The 24,393-nt window shown below is 40.8% G+C and overlaps 1 protein-coding gene across 1 annotated transcript in view; it reads left to right on the top strand.

The window, feature by feature from the left end:
- SAMD5 (sterile alpha motif domain containing 5) overlaps positions 1-21,136 on the top strand; it is a 55,256-nt gene extending 34,120 nt beyond the window's left edge. Inside the window, exon 2 of the mRNA XM_047769985.1 lies at positions 20,521-21,136. Within this exon, the coding sequence (XP_047625941.1) occupies positions 20,521-20,583 (63 nt within the window). The 3' untranslated portion in view covers positions 20,584-21,136. The remainder of the gene's footprint in view (positions 1-20,520) is intronic.
- Positions 21,137-24,393: the final 3,257 nt, after the last annotated feature.

Here is a 24,393-nt window from a genome sequence, read left to right as displayed (position 1 = left end):
CGATCCCTGCTCTGCCATTGGCTACTTATTTTGGGGTCCCGAGGCCTTTGCAGCCTGAGTTTTCTTCTTTATAAAATGAAGGCATTTATAGACACATCCGTGTCAGAGGTGAAAGGACTGGGGTTTTCCTTTTTTTTTTTTTTTCTTGTAGAACCTTTTTTTAAAGGCAAAATCTCATAAGGAATCCTCAAACAGTTAAAAAGAGCTTGTCTGAATAAATGGTTAGGGTGAGAAAGAGGAGTCAGATAACACACACCAGCCTGGGTAACTCAGTGGTTTGGGAATCAATGATTATGTCATTCTGACCCTACTTTCCCATTTGGTTTTCTGAACCACTAAAGCAATGTCCCAAGCTCATGCAGCGACAAAGTCAAGATTTGAAGTCACACTCTTCCTGGATGCAACATTATTTTTCTCCATTGATAGCTGTGTCATTTGCCCTTGTCTGCATTGATTTTCTTAAACACATGCATATATTTTGACATCCGGAAGCATTTTTTTATGATTTCAAATGAGAGCCCTCTGCTTATCCCTCTGGAGAAAATTTTAGTGAGAGCAAGGTCAGAATTATAGGACTTCTTAGTTGAACTTACATAGAAGTGAGAAAATTTTAATTAAAAAAATATATACCACAGAATCTTTGTTTTGCTGTTTGTGTGTTTGAGTTGCTTGGAGCCAAATTGGGTATAATGACCAGAATATACACATTTAGATCCAAATAACTTGAGAAAGAACATCTAGTTCTAAGATTATGAAACTCTTAAATGTTAAAGAATTATGGACAGTTTTTTAAATCTTTTAGCACTAAGATATACTCTCTATTGATGAACTGATAGTTAATAAGTAAAGACAGAAATCTGTGAAATATTAAATGTGTTAATTGATAGCATAAGAAGCAAAGATGGGAGAGAAGGATGGTTGGTCAATGAACTAAGAGTTTAGAAGAAGGAGAATGAATTCTTCAGGACAGGGTGATCTGGGAATTTATAAAATAAAGGATGGTATTTGAGTCAGGTCTAGATATGAGTCGGGAGGCGGAGTAGAGGCACTCCAGGAGGATGTGAAATACAAGAAAACACAAATAAGCAGTGGGAGAGGAATGTTCAAGGGAAAGCAAATTCCTCTCCTTTTAAAGGTAATAGAAAAGTCTATTCAAAAATAAGATACTCGAAGGAGATTAAGGCCCTTCGGATGCCAGGACACTGTGAATAGAAAATTATAATGCATATAACTTATCAAAAGGCTCCCTGTGGTGGCCCAACCTTATTAAAAGAAATTGGTTGATTTCGCAGGTCTGTGACCTCTATTGTGGACATCAGGCAAATTAGTAAAAGTCAGTATAGAGAAGATTTAATTTTAATAGGATGATTACACCGCATGCTCAGCCATGTGATGTAAATAGTAAATTCTGTGTCTACCCAGATACGTACATTCATGCGAACTGCAGGGCTTACGGAGTTTATTTAAGAGGCAGTTATGAAATCATTGACTGTTAAATTCATACAGAAAGTTATGTTCTTAGTATCACCATCCCTCACACAGCCTGTGTTGATTGCTCGTAGGTACACAAATAAGAATGTTGTCACGATTAGCTTTTTGTCATTGTGGTGACATCCCTTTGTTGTCTTTTAGTAAGGAGATTCATGCTGACCTCAAAGAGCCTGTTGTCATCCCCATCACATCCCATTGGATGACGGTCACTGTGGTAGCGAGTGGGGAAGGAATGCACTGTTTAATATCCTTTGGTGGGTGGTATATTCTATTAGATTTTTCTACTCTACTTTCCTTTTTGTAGACTGTGACTTGCTTTATAAATGTAACATCCCGAGGGATTAAGAAACCATCCACATCATTCTGCTCCAAAATGGACTCCCCCAAATTTGGCAGTGTAAAATGCTCTTACGTATTGCTTTAGACAAAGCAAATGCTTTCAAAGTTAATTCAGAATAGCTGAAATTCTTTGGCAGCAAAATAATTCTGAATACTAGTAGAAAATTTATGGATTTCAATTAGAGTTTGTAGGGTATCATAATTTCAGTTTTATATTCCATGCAGTTCAGTGTTTTGGATTTTTAATGGGGCCAGTGCAGTAATAATAAAAGTGATTCAAAATGCGCCTGGTAATTACAGAGATTTGCTGTTGCCTTTGCATTCAAAATGATGATGATTTACTCTCAGTGAAATTGCGGTCTGTGGCTCTATTTAGGGTATTCTTGCTATTAAGCTGCTTATTAGTTATGGTCAGTGATTTAAAGCTTAAGAGCTATATTAGAGGGCTGTAAAATTATTTATTCTTTAAGAGATAATAGTAAATTTGAAACAGACGTTAGGTTAATTATAATCTTGTACATTAAAGAATACGTATTAGCCTTTTGTCTCTTCTTAGGTCTTTGGAGATTCATTTCAAGTAAATGGCAAAATGGGTGATTGGGTTAGAAGGCCTGGTATATTCACTTCTGCCTCCTGGTTTATAAATGGTTAATACCTTTTCTGAATATTCAGGAAAATAATTTTGACTTTTCATTGTGAGTCCTTCTCCCTGCTAAACAAATGCTAGTTTTCACATTAAATTTGTCTTTGTTCTAGGTTGACATTGCTTAAATTAGGCTGAAAAGATCAGGTGGGGCCATCTTCTGATGTGGGGGTGGGGAGTAATTGGGGATGGAGATGTGGTTAAGGTTAAGTGCACTTTTACTTGGCATGGCAGGAAAGAGTTTGTCATTATTCCTATTACCAATAATTACATGTATATGTATAAATATGCATGTATATCATGCATGTATATCTGTGCTCCTCATTGTAGTTTTCTGTAAGACAGGAATTATCCACTGTAAATATCAGATGTGTCAGAATGTGAATTTCTCGTACCAGTAATTAAATTTGATATTCAAATTCCTGTGTTAATGTTCTTGTGTAATGTTGGGTGTTACACTAAATCAAGAAAAAGTCTAAGATAAAGAGATTCTGTCTAAACCTGCTAAATTAAGTCAAATGAGAAAATATATGTGTGTTATTTAGGATAAATTAATATTAATAAGCTGTGCTGTAATAAGATTACCTGCCCCCTCAAATCTCAAAACCTTAAAAAATACTTACTTCTGGCCCCAGCAAAGTCCAGCATACACTGATGGAGGCTCTCTTCCACCCAGTGACTCAGAGATCCAGGCTCCCTCCATCTAGTGGCCTGTTATCTCGACACTTGGCCTTTTCAGGGACAAAAGAACTTAGGATTGTCCATGATATTTTTAAAGAGTGTGGCCTGGAAATGACTTCTTTAATTTCTGCTTACATCCCATTTGCCAGAACACCATCAAATGTTCCAAACATATTTGTAGGGGAGCCTGAAACGGCAGCCTTCCTTTGTGCCATGGAAAAGAAAAGCGTAGCCACTGTGAACACACAGTGGTCTCTCTGTGCTGCAATATGTAAATGCTTCTGAACTCAGCATATAATCACATGTGAATTTATAATTAGAAAAATGCCAGAAAAGCATTGCTTCATTTAAGCAGTTTCACCATCTCCCCTCTCTCCCCCACCCCATGTACAAAGAATTGGAGAGAAGATCAGGAAAATCGGTTGTATCCACATTCCTATTACTCATGCCTAGTGTTTTTGGTTTATCCTAGTTGTTCTGCCTCGTTCTTTCCTTTAGAGTAGTTAGTAGCCCAGCACAAGTGTCACATTGCAATTGGCCATTGTAAGTGATACAGTATGTTTGTCATTAGTCTGTCCCACATCGGGTCCCACTTTTCTATCACTGACCCTCCTTTGCCTTCTCTCCCAGAGAATTCCCTTCCTTTCAGGTAATTAATGGTGCACATTATGAAGGTGGGAAACATTCATTATTTAGCTATTTAACAACAGTAGAACACTAAGTTGATAAATCTGGTCATGTGTTGTAGTAGTTTTCTATTGCTACATGACAAATTCCCACAAACACAATGACTAAAAATAATACCCATTGGCCATCTCACAGTTCTGTTGGTCATCATTCTGGGCAAGTTGGCTGAATTCTCTGCTTAGGGTCTTATAAGGCCAAAGTCAAGGTATCAGCTAGCCAGGGACTCTCATCTGGAAGATTTGGGAGAGAATCTGCTTGTAAGATCATTGACACTGTTGGAAGAATCCAGTTCCTTGCAGCTGTTGATTTGAGGTTCCCATTACTTTGCTGGCCATTAGCAGTGGGCATCTAGAGACTGACCAAATTTCTTCACACATAGCCCTTCCATCTTCACAGCAGCAGTGGTCCAAGTTCTTCTCATGCTCCCAATTTCTCCACCTTCCTGTCTTCCAGCCAGAGGAACACCATGCCTTTAATTGGCTAGGACAGATTAGATTAAGCCAGCCTGAAGAAGCTGCCTTTTGTCAGACAGCATAACCTAATCATAGGAGGGACATCTCATTGTGTAATCACAGGTTTCTCCTTACTTGAAGGGCAGGGGGTTGGACAAAGGCAAGAGTCACTGGGGCCATTCATAGCCTGCTGTCTCCTGTATGTGTGTCTGCCCAGTAGGGGTTAGAAAGGAAGTTTTTGTTTAACAAGACCCATGTTTTTGTCCAAAGATTGATCTGAAAGGTAAGAAATCTTCGTACAACAAGAATTCACTGCAGTAGGAGAAGAGAAGGTGGCTGAGGCTGGTGAAGAGAGAGGATGAATTTTCCTCTCAAAGGCTTCGTGTTGTATAGAAAATACTTAAAAAGCAACTTAATTTGGGTAATGGGCTTATAAACTAGCTTACTTCCTTGTAAAATTAAGTCTGTCATCATAAAAGTGCATTGAATAAGTAAAAGAAAAGATATACTCATGACCAATTCAAAGAAAGATTAAGCGGTGAATGAGAAGTAGAGGAAAAGCACAGAGGGTAAAATCCATTGACAGGTCTTGCTAGAGTAATAATAACCCTGAAAGGATAATGTTGCTAACTGTTACTAACAATGGGCTTGTGAGTTTACATAAATAGTTTCATAATTTTCTTACATGTTGCCTCTCAGAGAGACCACTCTTTACAGACTGGCACCCCCTTCTCGTTACTATAACCACTGCTTTACTGTCTTTGAACACCTGCCCTGATTTGAAGATATCTTGGTTATTTACCTGTCTAATGGTTTATTCTCTGCATCCTCAACCCCCTCCCCAAAGTGCACACTCCACAACGGCAGGGAACATTGCTACCTTCTTCTTTACTATCAGCCTAGTGCCTAGACCTGTGCCGTACGCATCATGGGTGCTCAGTAAATACGGACAGAGTGAATAAATGAATGGAGTGGTTGGCCACCTTCATCATTGGCCCCGAGACAGATCAAATTAAGTAAAGACCCAAGGTTACAATTTTCTCTCCCAAATACAGACTCCCGTTATTTAAATGGGGTTCATCTCACCTCTCCCCTCTTCTTTGTTTCATCTGACGAAATTCTGATGGTTCTTAAGTTTATACAAAGAATTGCTATCTCTGGTGAATGGTGTGCTCTTAACTGTAACATGCTTCCTTGCAGTATTTATTAATAAAATTAAACTGAATTTTGTCTTGTCAACGTGGTGCTCACCTAGCTATTTAAAAATGTTCCATTGTTCTATTAGGTTGTTACATTTAAAAAGCAGATATTTTGGAGTTCCCGTCGTGGTGCAGCGGAAATGAATCCACTAGGAACCATGAGGTTGAAGGTTCGATCCCTGGCCTCGCTCCATTGGGTTAAGGATCTGGCGTTGTTGTGAGCTGTGGTGTAGGTCACAGATGCAGCTCGAATCTGGTGTTGCTGTGGCTGTGGTGTAGGCTGGCAGCTATGGCTCCAATTAGACTCCTAGCCTGGGAACCTCCATATGCCGCTGGTGTGGCCCTAAAAAAAAAAAAAAAAGGGCACAAGAAAAGCAGATACTTTCCGTAAAATGTGTATACTTTTCAGGTAACTTGAATATAAAATTAGGACTGTAATGTTTCCCATCAACTTTGCCCTAAAATGGGGTTACAGAGAACTGAAGCCTAGTCCCAGGTCTAGTCATTAACTTCCTTAGAAGTCACTTGATTTGTGAGAACCATCTCAACATCTATAAAATGAAGAAATTCACAACACAAGGAGTAGATGATTTCTTATGCTTCCCTGCAAGGTATATCCCCTGTGGTTTTTTTTTCCTCATTGGAAAAAGAATTGCCTTCTTTGATGGAGACTTAATGTTCTTCACTCTTGGTTGTCATGTACTCAAAGGAAAGATGGTGCTAAGAAAGAATTTGCACACGATTCCTTAAAATGAATTGTTCCTCCTACCCTAGACCTTTCTCCCATGAGCACGAAAGCCTGGAGTAATAGATTGTATTATACTCTAAATCACCCTTCCTACATTGCCTCTCCCTGGAGGAGGATTATAGGTTCTAGATCTTTGAACTAAGAAGAGGCAGACGGCATGTTCTGGTCCATGAAAGGTGGGTAAAATTGATGTGGACCTCCTCCAGGCAGAAACTTTGTAAAACTGTGCATAGTTCATAAATTTAAATTTTTCCCTCCAGTCAAAATGACTATGTTTCTGATGCAGTCTGTTTTGTCAACTTTGGTTCCAAGAATGAAGAAAATGGCACAAGAACCATGGCAGACCCACCCTGGATTTGTAGCAAAAGAAATCTTTGTTGTTGTAAACCATTCAAATAGTGGGGTCATTTGTTACTGTGGCCTAACTGGCCCATCCTGACTCAAAACACATACCTGATGCAACAGCTCAAATCATCTTGGTCTTAATTCTTATTCCACCTACTGCTGAGTGAACAGTTCTGCACAGGCTTCAACAAGCAGTACGTAGGTGTAGCCTGATGGGTCACTGGCTCAATCCTGTGCTTCTTGCTCTACAGCCAGGAGCTCCTTTGACTTTGGCATTCACTCCTATGGGAGCAGATGAGGCACTCACCGTGGGTAAGCAAGAATGAAGAAAAATGACCACCCACAAGGCAAACCTTGACAAATGGGTAACAGAAGATGAAGGCTAAATTCTTCTTCTTTCTTCTCTTACATGCATAATTCTGAGATGAATTCCTAAGGCTCCTCCAGAGGTCTGACAGAATCAAACAGCACAGCATTGAGTAACCTACTCTAGATACGTCTTTGTGTTGGCTTCCCTCCTTTATTTCACTCTCTCTGTCCCCTAATTCTGCTCTAAAATTATGTGCATATAAGCTGTTGTCTCAAGCTCTTTTTGGGGGGTGGGGAGGGGAACCAGTCAGATTCATTTAAATCAGTAAGAATATTTATCCATCACCAGAGAGATTTAAGTAAATCAGTGGTGGAAAGGATTATACTGTGTATTTATAGAAACTCACAAAGCATAAACACTTTGTTACTCAGCCTAGAAGTTATTAGATTTGCTGCTCCAAAAATAAGGACCTCCCCCCCCAGATTAATTTCCTGTTGTTAGTTCTCAGTCCATCTTGATGCCACAACACAGACTTTGTTTGGGAGGAATCCGTATTTTTTCGAGACTCAGTGAGGCAAATGTTTATTTGTTTAGTTTTTATTTACTTTACTTTTAGAGCCAATTAGATCTTCAGATTTACTCAGTGGAATTTTGTTGTTTTAACAGCTGTCATAGAGATCCTTGCATTAAATAAACTATGTAGGCAGATGATTGAATGCTAATGAAGAGTTGAGGTCTTGGTTAAACTGCTGTTCTGGGGTAGCTCCGAGTTGCCAGTCCTCTGACAGTGTCCAGGGGGATGTGTCTGCTTTCTGGGAAATACTGCTTTGTTTAGGAACTGAGCTGGCCTAGTTCCCATAGCATCTTGGCTCTGTTTCCTCTTTGCCTCCTCATCAGTGTATTTATTCCCTAGAAATCTTAAAATCACAGCATGATAAAACTAGTGAGTATCTTAAAATCATCTAATCAAACTCCACATTTCACAGGTCAGAAAACAAGCCCATGGAGGTTAAGGAAAATGATCCACTTTGATAAGGGTGGGGGCAGTTGAGGGGGATGTAATTTTGATGGTTAAGAAGATACCATTCTTTTTTTGACGTAATTAAATTCTTGATTGTGATGTTCTTAAATGAACCATGAAATTCTAAGCGCTTCCCATGCAAGTGTGATTTTTAACTAAGGCTTTTATCCCCACCAATCTGAATGTTAAGGTGGCAGATGCATAACTAATCTTAGCTAAATCTATATTAAGAAATCAGCAAGGTGTCTTTATTTAACTTGCATGATCTGTGAATATAATGTAGTGTCAAATAGCATGATTTTGCACTTTATGTCCTAAAATAAAAACAACTCTGCCTTAAGAGATCGCAGACTGCCATAATGTGAGAGGTTATTTTACATTTGGTCTCAAAGGGAATGAGAAGCACCGAAGAAAATAACTGAAGAACTTGTACCTAAGTGTGATTTTAGCAGATGTTTATATCTATTTTAAATTCATGGAGATCCCATCGTGGCTCAGTGGTTAATGAATCCGACTAGGAACCACGAGGTTGCAGGTTCGATCCCTGGCCTTGTTCAGTGGGTTAAGGATCCGGTGTTGCCCTGAGCTGTGGTGTAGGTTGCAGACGAGGCTTGGATCCAGCGTTGCTGTGGCTCTGGTGTAGGCCGGCGGCTACAGCTTCGATTCGACCCCTAGCCTGGGAACCTCCATGTGCTGTGGGAGCAGCTCTAGAAAAGGCAAAAAGCCAAAAAAAAAAAAATTCTATTGTATCTCAGGGGCAAAAGCCAGCTCTTGGGACAGCATTCCATGTCATACAGGGTCAACTCCTGTCAACAAGAGGGGGTTTCTAAAATCCCGTGTTATCCTAGTTTTGAATTGTCTGAAAAATGTCCAATCCATTGAGCTTCTCTGTTTTTGCTTGGGGATGTTTCCATGGATCTGTATTAGTTCCTGGAAATTTGGGTCCTTTCCATTATCTTTGGAACCAGGCATGGTTCCTGCAGAAACTACATGGAATTATCTGTTTCTCTGCTTAACAGCTTTGCTATGGTGGGTCAGATTCCTGAAGGAATAAACAATGAATGATTATAAGGCTCAACTGTGGAAGACCATGTGAAAAGGAAAGCAAGTTATCCTTATTTGTCATAAAAAATGTTGGCCTTTAGCTTCTTGAAATACTGCTGTATTCAGATGTACTGAAAAACTTCTTGCCTGGCATATGCTAACCAGTGCAAGACTGGGGTGGCTACTTGATGTTAGTTGAAGTAGGTATTCTGGGGTGTGACTTTCATTTGGTTAATCAAGTTTTATTTTAATGTATTTGGCTTTCTTCAAGGACATATTCTTAGCTTCTGATGACTCTATTCCTTTGTGAAAGGTGGCTCCAAAGCTGAGGAAGCCAGACCCTCGAGGAATTAATACAAGAGTCTTGGAACCTACTTAGGTACCAGTTGTCTTCAGTGGATCTGTACATAAATAATATATTTCACATACATTTATTTAAAAGTATCCTTAAATTCTTAGTCACCTTTCTTTAAATTTTTTTTATTTTTTTATTACTTTTTTTTAATTTTAATGATTTTTCCCCATTGTAGCTGGTTTACAGTGTTCTGTTAATTTTCTACTGTACAGCAAGGTGACCCAATCACACATACATAACAGTATTTTCTTTTTCTTTTTAGGGCTGAACTTATGGCATATGGAAGTTCCCAGGCGAGGGGTCGAATCAGAGCTACAGCTGCTGCTGGCCTGCACACATCCACGGCAATGCAGGATCTGAGTCACGTCTGTGACCTACACCACAGCTCACAGCAACCCTGGATCCTTAATCCACTGAGCGAGGCCAGGGATTGAACCTGCATCCTCATGGATACTAGTTGGGTTTATTGCCACTGAGCCACAATAGGAACTCCTCTTGGTCACTTTTAAAGCAACACTTTTTTTCAATCAAATTGTGGTAGGAAGAAATAAAAGTATAATATCAAAGTTACTCTCCTTTTAATGTGCGTGTGTGCACGCGTGCATGCCCATGCACGCACACACACACACATGCACATGTACATGCCCTGTGGCGGGGTTGGGGGAGGGCACGTCTTATGTTTTAAAACAATTAAAAAGGTCTTTATGCTTGAACAAGCCGAGAACTATGCTGTGGTAGTTATGGTCTATAGGGCATGCTTCGCAAAGCTAAATGAAATTTTTAAAAGTTAATGGCTAGACAGTGCTTAAAGCACACACATTATTCATGATTTATCTAATAACATTTGTGGATGACTAACTTAATAATGCTGCCTCACATCCATTATGTTTTTGTTCGGGAGATGTGCCTAAGTATCAGCCTCCTTAGGGGTGGGTTTACATCACTCGGTGATTGAGTGAAGAAATAGAATTCCATGCCTTTTATGGGGTCGGTGTTAGATAAACATCCAAACACTTACATAGGTTTATACTGTGCCAGATACTGTTCTAAACAGTCTTACAAATATTAGCTCATTTAATCCTTATGACAACTCTCTGAAATGTAGGTACGTTGCTGTTCCCATTTCAGGTGGGAAACTGAAGCACAGAGCAGTTAGTTTAAGTAATGCGCCTGAGGCCGCGCATCCAGGTGGTAGCAAAGCTGGGGCTTCCTTCCATAGTCTGAGCATGGATCTCCAGCCCTGCACTGCATCCCCCAGGGGTTTTCACTTCTGTCCTGGCAGGAAGGGGTGGGATGGCTACCAAGAAATACCTGGAGGATAGGCTGGTTTCGATTGAGGAGGTATACCCATGTGTCCTCAACCACCATCTCCCACCCTCAACATCACACACACACACACACACACACAGAGTAGTGCACATATGCCGGCTGGGCTTACTCTGGACTGGATGATATTCGACTACCTTGAACTGGGACTGTGAGGCCCCCTGATTTGGGCTCTCCTCCCAAACCTAGGAGTGTCATTTCATAACTCTGTGTGTGTGTGTGTGTGTGTGTGTGTGTGTGTGTGTGTGTGTGCGCGTGCGCGCGCACAGTGAAGACCTTCAATCTATGATGGAACTCAGTCTACTTACAAATTTTGCTGCTTCAGGCAACCCATTTACATGTCCTCAGAGTTCATTTGGACAAGGCCAGTGTTTTGAGGCTTATTCAGATGACTTTATAAGTTTCTTATAAAGCAATTAACTGTTTCTTTAAAGCAATTAGCTGATGGTCTTGAGACCCAGAATGATGGCATCAGAGCCTGTGGCTTTTGGGAGACATGTGAAAGCATCCCTCTTTCTCCTGCCAAAACCAGAGAAGAGGTAGAGTGATAGGAAACAGCACAGATCCCCTGAGTAGTGCTTCACTCTGGCTGCTGCTAAACATGCAAATGTGCTTTCCAAGGAATTGCTAAAGAGGATTATGACAGCTGTCTTGCTTCCCTGCCCATTCCAATTTGGCAGGTGAGGTTAAGGCCCAGTGCAGGGCATGCTTCAGTGTTTGGGGAGCTGGGACGGAATGCCAAGAGACCATGGGCTATTTTTGATCAGAACTGGCTAAGTCACTTCAAAAGTGCTTGCTTTTGTCAAGGCTGGCAAGCACAGTCCCTTCAAGAAGTGTTTCCTTCCTCAGCCATCCCAGCTATCTTAGCAAACCCTCTCTTCAGACAAGAAAGGAAAGTCAACTCACCTTCATGGCAGGCAGGCTACAGACTTTCTAGTTCCATGGGGCTGAGGCAGGCAGGAGCCAGGAAGGTAAATACAGAGTGATTTTTAGGAAGTGTTTGTCATTTCAAAGGGCAGAATTATAATCCAGACTGATGAGTTGGTCTGAGATTAACTGGTGCTGATTTCATGACATATGCCTTGGCTCCAGCATTCAGAAATGGTGGGAGATACAAGTTGGTTTTTTTAAATGTAATTTTTATTTGTAGAGAAGTGCTTGCATATAGCCCCCAAAACCTCTCCTATCTAGCAATTTTTAGCAAATCATAAATATTCAAATATATAAAATAGTGGACATCAAGCAGAATGAAAACAGTCATCCCAATGGCTGATTATTTTCTATTTTTGATGCTGTAGCAAAAAATTAAGTCCCAGACTGCATCTAAATATACATGGAGCCCATGTATAAACATAGTATGTAATTTTTAATGTATTTTTTATAAATCATATTTCTTTACATAATTAAACAGTTTGCATCATTTATTTAACAGCCAAAGTTAAATTTTTCTTATATATTATGAATGACATTAAATATATCTAAGCATTCTGCATAACATTTCACATCCTGAATAAAAATAAAGTACCTTTTGCCTAAAATCACATTTGCATGTTCTGCTAAAAACGATGAAGTGATTAAAAATACTCCTAAGAGCATTTTGAGAGATTATGTATTTCTGTGAAAGGGTGCCATATTAGTTTCTGAGGGCTGCAAACGGAGCAGCTTAAAGGCAAAAGAAATTTACTCTCTTACAATTCTGGAATCCAAAATGTGAAGTCACAGTTTGGGTGGGACCATGCTCCCTCCAAAGGCTCTAAGGGAGAACTCTTCCTTGCCTTTCCCAGTTTCTGCTGGCTCCTGGCATTACTGGACTTGAGCTGCATCTCTTGGCTCTTCACTGGGCCTCCTTCTCTGTATGTCTCCCTGCATCCTTTGCTCCTCTTATAGGACACCAATGGTTGCATCTCACACCCACCCTAAATCCAGGATGATTTCATCTCCAGAGCTTATACCATCTGCAAAGCCTGTTCCACGTTCACTTTCTGAGGTTTTAGGTGGCTGTGAATTTTGGGGGACACTGTTTAACTACTACACATTCCCAGTGAAACGATGGGGAGTGCAGATGTACTTACATAAGATGGGGCTTTGGTGTTGGACAGAACTGCCACTGATGAGCACTTTGACCCTCTCTTAAAGCCGCAGATTTCCCACCTGTAAAACTGAGTCCACGGTAGCCATTGCGCTGGCCTGTGGCAAGAAGTAGAGGAGATTATGTTTAAATATATACCACACCTTCAGCACAGTGCCTGGCACAGAAGAAGAAGGTTGCTTGGTTACTATTAGAAATTGGTTACCGTTGCTGGTTGGGCAGGTACTAACAACCATAGGATGTGGTAGAAACCTGCTGTTAACGGCGGTTACATTGGTGATTATCATGATCAGAGTTTGATTAATGTTCATGGTGGTTTCAAACACCATGAGGACGTAAGAAAGGATGGTTTTCTTGAGAGAAGGTGGATGAGAGAGAGGGAGACAGGAAGATGAGAGACCCTTAAATGGGCAGCCAGTGAGCCTGGTTAGAGATGGACATTGCTATAGACTACATGTCTGTGTCCTCTTAAAACTCACATGTTGAAACCTAGTCCCCATTGTGATGGTATCTGAAGATGGGGCCTTTGGAAGGTGAGGAGGTCATGAATGGAAAGCCCTCATGAAGGGACCCCAGAGCCCTCTTTTCCCTTCTGCCTGGAGAGAACCCAGTGAGAAGATGCTGTCTGTGAACCGGGAAGATCCGCTCACCAGGCTGTATCTGTGGACACCTTGATCTTGGACTTCCCAGCTTCCAGAAGCGTGGGAAATGAATTTCTCTTGTTTATACTGCTGAACCTCGGCCTCTGTCCACCAGTGCCGGATAGAAACATGGAGACAGAGTTTTGGGTGAAGGAGAAAAAGATAGCTTTTCTTACTTTGCCAGGCAAAGGAGGCCACAGCAGGTTAATGCTTTAAAGACTGTGCCCTCCATTGGGAAGAATTGTGGGGCGTTTTATAGTAAAAAGGAGCAAAACAGGTTTTCAGATAGGATTCAGGATTGGGGCAGACATGCATTCTTCTTTCTCTGGAAGAATCTTCGTCATCAAAGCTGACCCAGGAGATCTCTGCATGGTCATGATGGTGGCCTTTGGGTTACTTGTGAAAAGGGCACATTGGTCAGAGATTGGAACAAACAAGGAAAGTTCCTGAAAAACATCATGTGCTTTTTTATTTTTTATTTTTTATTTTTTGTCCTTTGAGGGCTGCACCTACAGTGTGTAGAAGTTTCCAGGCTAGGGGTCGAATCAGAGCTGTAACTGCTGGCCTATGCCATAGCCACAGTAACACAGGATCCAAGCTGCATCTGTGACCTGCATTGCAGCTCACAGCAACACCAGATCCTTAACCCACTGAGTGGGGCCAGAAATCGAACCCGCATCCTCATGGATTCTAGTGGGTTCCTTACTACTGAGCCATGATGGAAACTCCTAATAATCTTTAACCCACAGGCAGTTGTGCTCAGGGTGCCTGATCTTTAGTTTATGGGTGATTGTGTTTAAGGTGCAGTGAAGCCAGGGAGAAGGACAAGGAAAGACTATAAGCTGTTCAGTTTTAAAGGCTTCATTTCTAAAAGAAGCATAATTACTATAACTTTCCTCTTTGGTGTATAAGACATTTACGTCATTATGTGTATCCTTTGCGAGGGAATCGGGATCCTGCCCTGAGGCTGTACTATTGTTGCCTGACTGTTCCTTCCTTGTCTTCGGCTCCCCTTCCTTTCCTGATCAGCCCCTGTCTGAACCTGTCTCTTGGAACTCAGGGAAGGTCATGGAGGCTGAATGAGGCCCATTTCCTAAGAACAAGAAATGAGGGATACAGAAAGACGTTTGTCCCAGGAGCCCCAGAGGCCCCTGCTTGGTTACACTTGTCATCCACACAATCTGTGGTATTCTGCTAACAGCGGCCCAAACAGACCAAGATGGCATGGTTTCATCAAAGACCCACCAAAGGCATTCCTGTTGTGGCGCAGCAGAAACAGATCCAACTAGTATCCATGAGGACGTGGGTTTGATCTCAGTGGGTTAAGGATCTGGCGTTGCCACGAGCTGTGGTGTAGGTCGCAGATGCGGCTTGGATCCCGAGTTGCTGTGGCTGTGGCGTAGGCCGGCAGCTGAAGGTCCAATTTGACCCCTAGCCTGGAACCTCCGTATGTCTTGGGTACAGCCCTTAAAAAAAAAAAAAAAAGAAAGAAAGAAAGAAAGAAAGAAAACGGCAAAAAAAACCCCCACCAAATATGCCTGAGAGCTGAACTGGAAGACAGAACACTAGCGTTCATCCTACTCTAGCATTTATTGTTATTTCTCTTCTGGACTTTGTACATTTCTAGGACTGAGTCTTACCACCATTTGGGGGTAATATTTGGAGACTTGGAAACCTCCTACAGAAAAAGAGCCCCTTTCACTCTAATTCCACGCAGTCCAGTCCAGCTGAATCTGCCCTCTTGCAGTTGTCAAAAGGCTTTCATGTCGCACTCACCTTGGTGGCTGTTCCGGACCCTCCTCCCCCAGGCCACCTTTGGGCGCCTCTAAAACTTTACCCTTGCCCCTCTTACCTCCCTTTCTGAAGATGACCTTGGCTGGGTCCTTACTGAGACCTGCAAGTCCATTACCCAAGACCTGCCTCCCTCGTTCTCTTTCACCGCACAGTGTGTTGGCATCTTTGCACATCTGTTCTTTCCCTCTGTTTCTGATGAGCACTTACCCCTCCCCCCTCTAATGCTAATCCCTCTTCCTGGTATCTAGCCTTGGCCCACGATGATGGTCCATAATTCTCCCTTTGTTTTCTTGCATTTGGTTTCTCTCCATGGAATCCTTCCACCCCTTCTGTAAATATGCCCAGAGTCCCTCTTTGTGCTGAAAAGCACTGTCCCCTCCTTAACTGTGCTAAAACTTCTTGAAAGTGTGGTGACCTAGGCCAGCTTTTGTTGGGACCAGCTGTTAATTATTATAAAATGGCTGAAAGAACAATTTAGAATTCCCAACAGTTAAACTGATAATTTCTTCCCGGTAGAGATAAGACATGACTGAGCAGTCAGGAGGTCCTGGGTCTCCTGGAGTTTGTGGCCACTTACCAACCACAACCCCGTGGGCTGTTCTCTGTGTGGGGGAATTTAACAAATTCAGAATATCCAGTGATGATTATAACAAAGTGCTTTCAAGAAATCAGGAATTTACATAAGCTATTCAGTTGGAAAAATTATAAAATGGGTTAATGCCCCAAGGAGAGCATAAACAAAGAGGCTTTTGTCTTTTAACCTCAGAATTTGTTCCTGAGAGTTTGCTGAATAATAAGTGGGTAGGAAAATTTCCATCTTCTCCAGTATACTTTCCTTTTGCTAAAAACTGCAGATTTCATCTTGAGTGAAGCTTAGAACTCATTTGGGTCCAGAGAAGGCGGGAAGAAGCAGTGCAGTTTATTATAACCTATTTAATTTGTTCTGGGAACTAGGTAGTAAATCAGTACTTACCCAGGACATACTGGGGATGAAGTCAGGATGGTTGTACAGGACAGTTTATCTTGCATTTGGGTATTCGTGTAAAGTCAAAAAGAGAAAATATACATAGATCATTCTGGAACAGGCCAAACATTTTTCTAGTCTGTAGAATCCCTAGGAATCCTAGCCTGTAAAACTCCCGGGGAAAAAGGTCGTATCTTATGGGTAACATAAGATTGCATCATCCAGCTTAATGGGGGTCTGGGAGGTAGCCTTGGCCATCCCATTGCAGCAGCTGAGAGGGACCTTCGGGGGCCCCTGGAGGAACTGAAAGGTGACCGTGAAAATAGGCACGCATTTCGTGAACACACTGGTAATTGTTTCTCTGTTGTGTGGGCAAAGGAAAATATACTCCTATTTGACTAGCTCAACTAAAATTTCTCAGTAACAACTTAGTTTGCTGCGAAATTATACGTAGAAATCATACTGTGGATAGTTTGATCCACCAGCAGTGTGACATGCCATATAAGGTTCCTGGGGACAATATAAAGAAGTGTAAAATATCCTTGTTGCCTTTGGAGACAGTTAAAAAATGAGGCCGTACTTAACCATCCCCTGCCACCATCTCTCAGCAAATTACCAACCTTCCTTGGTTCCATCATGATAGGTAGTTGACATGGCCGAATGTTGAGGAGGTCATGAGGTCCTCTTGTGTCTTGTCACCCACTGCCCAAAGGTTCAGATTTGTGTATCTTGTGCCATCCAGGAGGAGTGAAGGCAATATTTGTACTCTCATTCTTTATCATTTTTTCCAATGAGGCTGTTGTCCCCCTAATTGTGAGGAAATTGCATGGACTGTTACTGTACAGGCACCGGTTTTATTTTATTTTTTATCACAGCCACCAACTGTGGAGAATTTGTTGGTTCTATATCTGCAGTGGAGCTACATCCTTTAAACTAATATCACAATAGAGAAATAACTTCTAAATGGTTTAGCCTGCATAGAACTCTGATTGCCTTTTAATTAGGTGGAAAATCACAAGCTAAAAGGAGTAACAGACTTGAAGTCAGTTAAAAATCGGAATAATCAACTGAGCAAAAAAAAAAAAAGTAATCTCATAAATCTTAATTTTTAACCACAGAATAATAGTTTCTTTATTCCTTAAATAACTTTTTCTGCGCCCCCACCCACCCCCTCCATTTCTCACATTGGAGCGCTAACACTGATTAGAATTGCCAAATACCTGTAACATGAAAGACTTTCCTCTCCGTCCCCACCCCCCATAACAGCCCAGAGCAAATAAACCGAGAAAGTCACAGTTCAGCCCAGGAATTAGGTTTGCGTGGCCCTCATGTAAGAATGCTTTGATTGAGCACCGTCTCCAGGCAGGTAGGGGAGAAATCAGGCCAATTAGGGTAGAAACCTTTTAGTAATGTTTCCTTAGAAACAGAAAATAATTTGTCACGGTCCAAGCTGCTGGCAGACTTTTTTTCTTTCTTTCTTTCTTTCTTTCTTTCTTTCTTTTTTTTTTTTTACAAACTCTGTCTTTAAAAACAGCAAAACTACAGGAGCATTAACAGAAGCAGAAATACAGCTTGCTATTTATTGGTCTAGTGGTTGGCTTTCATGAATTTTGAGAAAAGATCAGATTGGAGGCAATTCCTTTCATGATTTTTAAATCCGCCTATTCCTATACTCGCAGAAGGCTGTAAACATGTATAAACAGATTGTTATTTTTCTTCATGGAGTGAAGAAAGGGCTTTTTTCTTTGTGTGAGTTCGCTGGATAATTTAGGAGGAAAATGAAATGAAAAGAATGTGAGCTGGCGGGGGCCGCTCTGTGGATTGGGCATCGCCTTTTTGCCCAGAAGATGTATTTTCAGCAGTTATCTCCTTAATGCTGGTCCGAGTTTTAAACATCTGGCCCTTTCTATGCTGCTTCCAGAGTGAGATCTACAAGGAGCAGGAGCAGGGCTGTCACAGTGCATGCCAGCCACCAGAGCTCAGAGGAGCCCTTCCTAGCAGGGAAATTACAAATGCTTCCTAGGATCATGAAGCAACATGTGCTCGGTTAATTGCTAATCACTCTCACATCTTGAAACTCTCCATGACCCAACTGCAGAAATCCTGTTTGTCTGCCTCCCACCCACTCCCCCAAAGAATGAAAACTAGCAAATTGCAAGGCTGGGCTTGTTTAATGAATGCGATTTGGTTTTGTTGAACCAGAGACACAAGAGGTTTCAGAGGCTATTAGCTTGATGCCAGATTTGTGAATGACTTTGTGGTTCTTATCTTTGAACAAGTTTAATAGGAAGGGTGTCTGTGCTTACTAGATGATAACCTGTCCAAAGGTGTTTTCTTTATTTCTATAGGTTCCTGGAATAAAATGACCTTTAACGGTAGGTGAGGTTATCCGGCTGACTTCAGGCAGAGCTGTATCAGGCAAGGTACAGACATCTGAGAATCTTTTGCTTTAATGAGAATGTTCTCGAGATGCTGCCTTCTCCCTTTGTGACTCCTTCAAAATCCGACTGTAGTCTTCCAAGATTTTAGCAACCCTGATGCTGTAAGCGGAGGCTCTTTCTGGATTTTCAGGAAGAAATAGCAAGTTCTCTTGCACTATGTAGCCAATACAATTTTTGTTGCAGTGCCTTTTCATTCATTCCTTTATTAGAGCATTAAAAATGAAACAGTTTTACCTTCTTCCTGTTAAGGTAACATCCTCCCCCCCCCACTCAAAATTTAGTTTGTCAACATAGATTGAAAATTACTTTTTCATAGCTTCTAACAACATGAGTTAGCTTTTCATAGAGACATTCAGTGGCTTGGGTATGGGTTTATTTGAATGACTGACTACTTGAGTGTATTAGTGAGTAGTAAGATATTATTACTTGGTCTTACAGGGGGACAAAAGGCCTGCAAATAGCTTCATTGTCTGGAGAAAGAAACTTCCTGGGCATGGATAGTAATACTTTCTATCCCGTTAGAATGCAATTGCCAGATGATATTACCCAAAGTAATTAATAATGACATATTAGTTAACATATTTCCATCAGCAAGTGGCTGTTTGAGCAGGGGTGAAAATGACACACGCTAAAACAAATTATTATACCCTAGAGAAAAGTGCAGAATTATTTCTTAAGTCTTTTCATAGTGCCTGCAATATGATATTTTTTTTGCAAGAGATAAAACTGGGAGAAACACATATAAGACTACAAAAACGAAAGAGAGCAAGATTGATTTGCTGTTTTCCCAAAGCTTTTCCAGTTAAAAAATAAGTAAATGGTTGAATCCAAGCAGCACAGTCTGCCTGTCATATCAAAAATCGTGGGAGAGACCCAGGCATCCTCATTCTTCCTTTGCACTCTTTTTTCCTTCTCCTTTGTCCATTCTTGATCTGTCAAGGGATTCTTGGCCCAGGGCATAACTGTGACTGATGGGCCGGAAACTGTTGCTGTCTTTTAATTTCAAAGGAATCGTAGTGGCCATGAAGGGTTAAAACCGTCAGCACCGCTCAGAGCTTAGAGATAATTAGTGTAATATCAATCCCTGAACACTGGTGCTGATGACCACACAATGGCAGAGGAATGCTACTAGGTTACGTGCTTGGTAAGAAAGCCTTATTCATCTCTTTGCAACTCATGCACAACTATGCTTTTTAAATGCCTATGTGAAAAAGTTACTGTTTATGCATACAAATGCTTGCGATTAAAGATGATTGTCTTTTTTTTTTTTTTTTTTTTAACTTGGGAAGGTGCCTCGAGCTAGAGAGATGTGTTCCCTCTGAGCATGAGCAAGGTGGCCTTTGAAATGTTTCACAGTATATTGACTGTTCCTATATGTTAAGGCCGCCAAAGGGTAGAATTGAGGGAGATGGCTTAGGAAGGCAAAGTATTAGAAGATACACTTTTTCTTTTTTCTTTTTTTAACTTTCCTTTTCTTCTAAGAAACATGAAAGGAAAGAGAAGGAGGCTTTTTTTTTTTTTTTTAACTTTTTGGCTGCCCCACCAAAGTTCCTGGGCCAGGGATCAGATTTGAGCTGCGGTTGTGACCTAAGCTTCAGTTGTGGCAATGCTGGATCCTTAACCCACTGTGTTGGGCCAGGGATCAAACTTATGCCCCAGTGCTGCAGAGATGGTGCTGATCCTGTTGCACCCCAGTGGGAACTCCAAGGGGGCCTTTTTAAAAAACAAGACGTAGGCTTGAGAAGAACAAAACACATTTTTCATTTGTTAGCCTCAAAGAGAAAACTGATGGATTAAAAAACAGAGACTTTAAAGCTCGTTTTCAAAAATCCAGACAGTAACCAGAAAGAGAAAAGTGTGACTTAAACTTTGGAGCAGGAATCCATGATGGACTAGGGGAAGAATGGGTAAAGGAGAACTTCAATAACCCCGATATGTTCAAATCCACAGGTCCCAATGGCTGGCATCCTAGCGTACTTAATGAATTGGCCGAAGTCATCACAGAACCGCTAGATGTCATTTTTGAGAACCCGTGGAGGACTGATGAGGTGCCTGAAGACTGGAAAAGGGCATATTTAGAACCTTCTTTCAAAAAGGGAGATGGATGATGACCATGGATATACTCATCAGCTTAACTTTTTGCTTGGAAAAATTCTGGAATAATCAACCTAGTTCATTGGGTAACAAACTTACAATAGCTAGAGAAAAGGCAGTGAAATATCACACATAAGGAAGTACTGAGTTCATGTTTTAAAGATACACCATTGTAATGTTGGGATTCTGCTTGTTTTGGAATTCTGTCCCCCATACTATGGCTTCTTCACGAAAGTAAATGAAGGTAGCTAAGCATTTGGGTACTGACTCAGTTTTTTATTACTTAATGAACTTTATTACATTTATAGGTGTACAACAATCATCACAACCAAATTTTATAGCGTTTCCATGTTTAAGTGTAATATAAGACCAAAAGTTTTCTGCCATTAGCTAGGCATTACATCATTTCCAAAATGGTCTTTCACTTGAGTATAGTCATTTTATTATTTTAATTTTTCGCCTGCTCCCGAGGCATGCAGAAGTTCCCAGGCCAGGGATCACATCCTAGCCACAGCAGTCACAACACTGGATCCTTAACCCACTGAACTACCAGGGAACTCTGAAAATAATCACTTAAATTTTGTATCTTAACATATTTTTTTTTTTGGAGTTCCCGTAGTGGCTCAGCAGAAAGGAATCTGACTAGTATCCATGAGGACACAGGTTCAATCCCTGGCCTCGATCAGCGGGTTGAGGATCCAGTGTTGCTGTGAGCTGTGGTGTAGGTCACAGACACGGCTTGGATCTGGCGTTGCTGTGGCTGTGGTGTAGGCTGGAAGCTATAGCTCCAATTCGATCCCTAGCCCGGGAACACCCATGTGCTGCAGGTGCAGCCCTAAAAAATAAAAGCAAAAAATGAACAAAAAAACCATATTTTTTTTCGTTTCATATAGGATTGTGTTTTATAGGTTGGATATTTTATATAATTCAATATAGAGTAGTTTGGTGAAGGAATTCTTATTTTAAGGTGCTTTATATAGTTATTTCATATATAGGTACAGTGATAAAAGCTGATGAACTACTGAATATGAGCAAAGGAAGAACCTTTTTTCTAACTTCTCTTTTAAAATTTAATCAGGCTGAAGTTTAGTGTTAGGACCTGTACAAGTGTCTTATTCTGATGTACATTGAGCAAGAGCCAGCTGTGTAACTTGATGGCTAGTTTTCTTCACCCCTGACACTGCCACACTGGCCACTGTCACACCTCCCTCCCCAAATTATGACTTCAGGCCTTCGGGCAGCAAGGAATGCCCAGTGGGCATTAAGAGCCCCATATCTCCAAAAACCAGAGAAGAAGGAGGTGGGGGGAGGAAATTAAGATGAGGTTTTCTTTCTTGCCTTTTTTTTTTAGTGCCTCACCTGCAGCATATAGAGGTTCCCGGGCTACGGGTCTAATCGGAACTACAGCTGCTGGCCTACACCAGAGCCACAGCAACGCCAGATCTGAGGCATGTCTGCGACCTACACCGCAGCTCACGACCTATATACCACAGCTCATGGCAACACCGGATCCTTAACCCACTGAGCAAGGCCAGGAATCAAACCCACAACCTCATGGTTCCTAGTCAGATTTATTGCCACTGCGCCATGATGAGAACTCCAAGAGGTTTTCTAATTCCCACTGTTCTTGTCTTTGAATGTTGGCAGCTTTCTTTTCTGCTTAGAAAATACAACCATACAGACAGGACCAAAAACTTAGTTAAAAGGTGATCTGAGCAGATCAAGCAGCTGGATAGTACTGTATTCCAGAATCTTCCCTGTACTTACTCCTCAGAAGTACGTAAGAGATGTATGTTTACGTGACATGGTGATGCTCAAGAGTAGGGAACTCTCAAAGAAAAAGAAATTTGCATTTATTTCTCCCTTGTGTATACCGGTCCCTAGGAATGGGTTACAGTGATATTATCACAATACTGCTTTAAAAATCTAAAATGTATATATAGTTTAGCTACTTCTAGAGGGACACTGGGTAAAATGTCTCATTCTTAAGTACAAAGGCAAGGAAATTAAGCTCTCAAAGCATGTTGACTTTTAAACTTCATATTAGAGCTCGCAGTTTTGTAAGAATTACACTCTGATCAACCTTTCATCATTTTTTTTTCAAGTGAACTAGAGTCTTTAAAATTTCCAAGTTAGTTTTTTTTTTTTTTAAGGAGTGGGGGTCTCTACAGATTATAGATATAATTTATTGTGATAATAAATGGCTTCCTGTTCGAGACCTCATTTCCAGGTGCAGCATCTGTGGCAGATTTATTTCACAGATGTACATGTATATGCATTTGTTGAACTGTTGGTAGAAAGGACTCGGTTTCTGAAAAATCTATTATTTTCACGCTGGGCATTATGATACAATCTACTGCAACCAAAAAGGGGGTTCCTCAGTCATGTCAAGTTTTCTATCTGTATAATGTCTAGCTTCAATTATTTTGCCAAATTTAAATCTTCTCTCTGTGTCTGCTGTTGGAGTTTGAAAATAACAACGCTCTGCCAAAATTAAGAGGCACAATCTCGAACAGTGAAACAGCCAATGAATATTAAAGACTTCCTCCCTAAAGCTAGAGGAAGCAAACTTTAAAATAAGCAGAGAACTATTTAGGCAAGCGCATTAATTCCTTTGCATTAATGAAGATGAGGTAAGAGTTAGAATATAAGATGTAAGAGAAAGATGAATTGTGTTTGGAGGTAATTACGCTCAATAAGAGTAATTTTTTTCACAGTGTTTTTTCCTTTATCGAATATTCATAATATCCTTAATTTTTTAAGACAAAGGAAATTGCTGAGGGACAAATATATTATCAAAACTGGAGGATTATCTTGATTTTGTGTTTCCTAAAATATCGAGAGGTTTGTTATAGACTTCTTAATACTGAGGAATTGGCAGGGTTATAGCAAAGTGTTCTTCATTTCATTAAAAACTTTTTTTGGAGAAGTGAAGGAAGATTTTAGTCACATGTTTCTTGGCATAGGGAATGCATAATTTAAGGGCTCCTTCCTCACCAAAGGAATTTACAGTAACATAGAAAAGCTGTACTCACGCAATTTCTCAGTCCAGAGAAATTTACAGCATCTTGCGTTGTAGAATTAATGACCAAAACAATACGTTGTTATTTGGGAGTCCCTCAGATCTGCTTTGAAGTTCCAGGATCACATGGATTGCTCTTCCTGAGGTGCATCAGCTAAGAGCATCAGCTATAGTGTAGCATGGGGAATGATTTTGAACACGTCTTAAACTCATCAAAGCTTTTTAATCCTTGTCCTTGAAATGGGAAGAATAAATACCCTGCCATAGTTCTTGAGAGGCTTAAGAGTTCTGCAATATACACCCACCCAGTTCTCGGCTTGGTGTTGGATGCATAGTAGGTTTGCAGTGCCTCACTTCTTTCCCTGCATCTTTTTCCTCTCATATGAGAGAGACTGCCTTAAAGCTGACTCCAACACTCAGGCATAAATAGACACGTTCTTATTACTGCCTTAAACTCAGTATGAGGCCCTTTGCTTTCTTTTAGGAAGGATAAACCAAGGTTCCTGTGACTTGCCCATGGTAGAAGTTAAGTGTTTATTGATCGAATAAAAAGAACATGATTTTTAAGAACAGTGAGCAATCTTAAGGCCAGGACTTTTCAATGCCGAAATAGTCACAGAGACACACATAACAGTATTCCTTTAAGTTGCCTCTTTTTTTTTTTTTTTTTCTTTTTAGGGCCACACCTGTGGCATATGGAAGTTCTC

This window comes from Phacochoerus africanus, chromosome 2 (assembly GCF_016906955.1).
Source record: "Phacochoerus africanus isolate WHEZ1 chromosome 2, ROS_Pafr_v1, whole genome shotgun sequence".
In the NCBI taxonomy this organism is placed as follows: domain Eukaryota; kingdom Metazoa; phylum Chordata; class Mammalia; order Artiodactyla; family Suidae; genus Phacochoerus; species Phacochoerus africanus.
The sequence above is the reverse complement of the archived record's forward strand: the minus strand, read 5'-3'. Positions and strand labels throughout refer to the sequence as shown.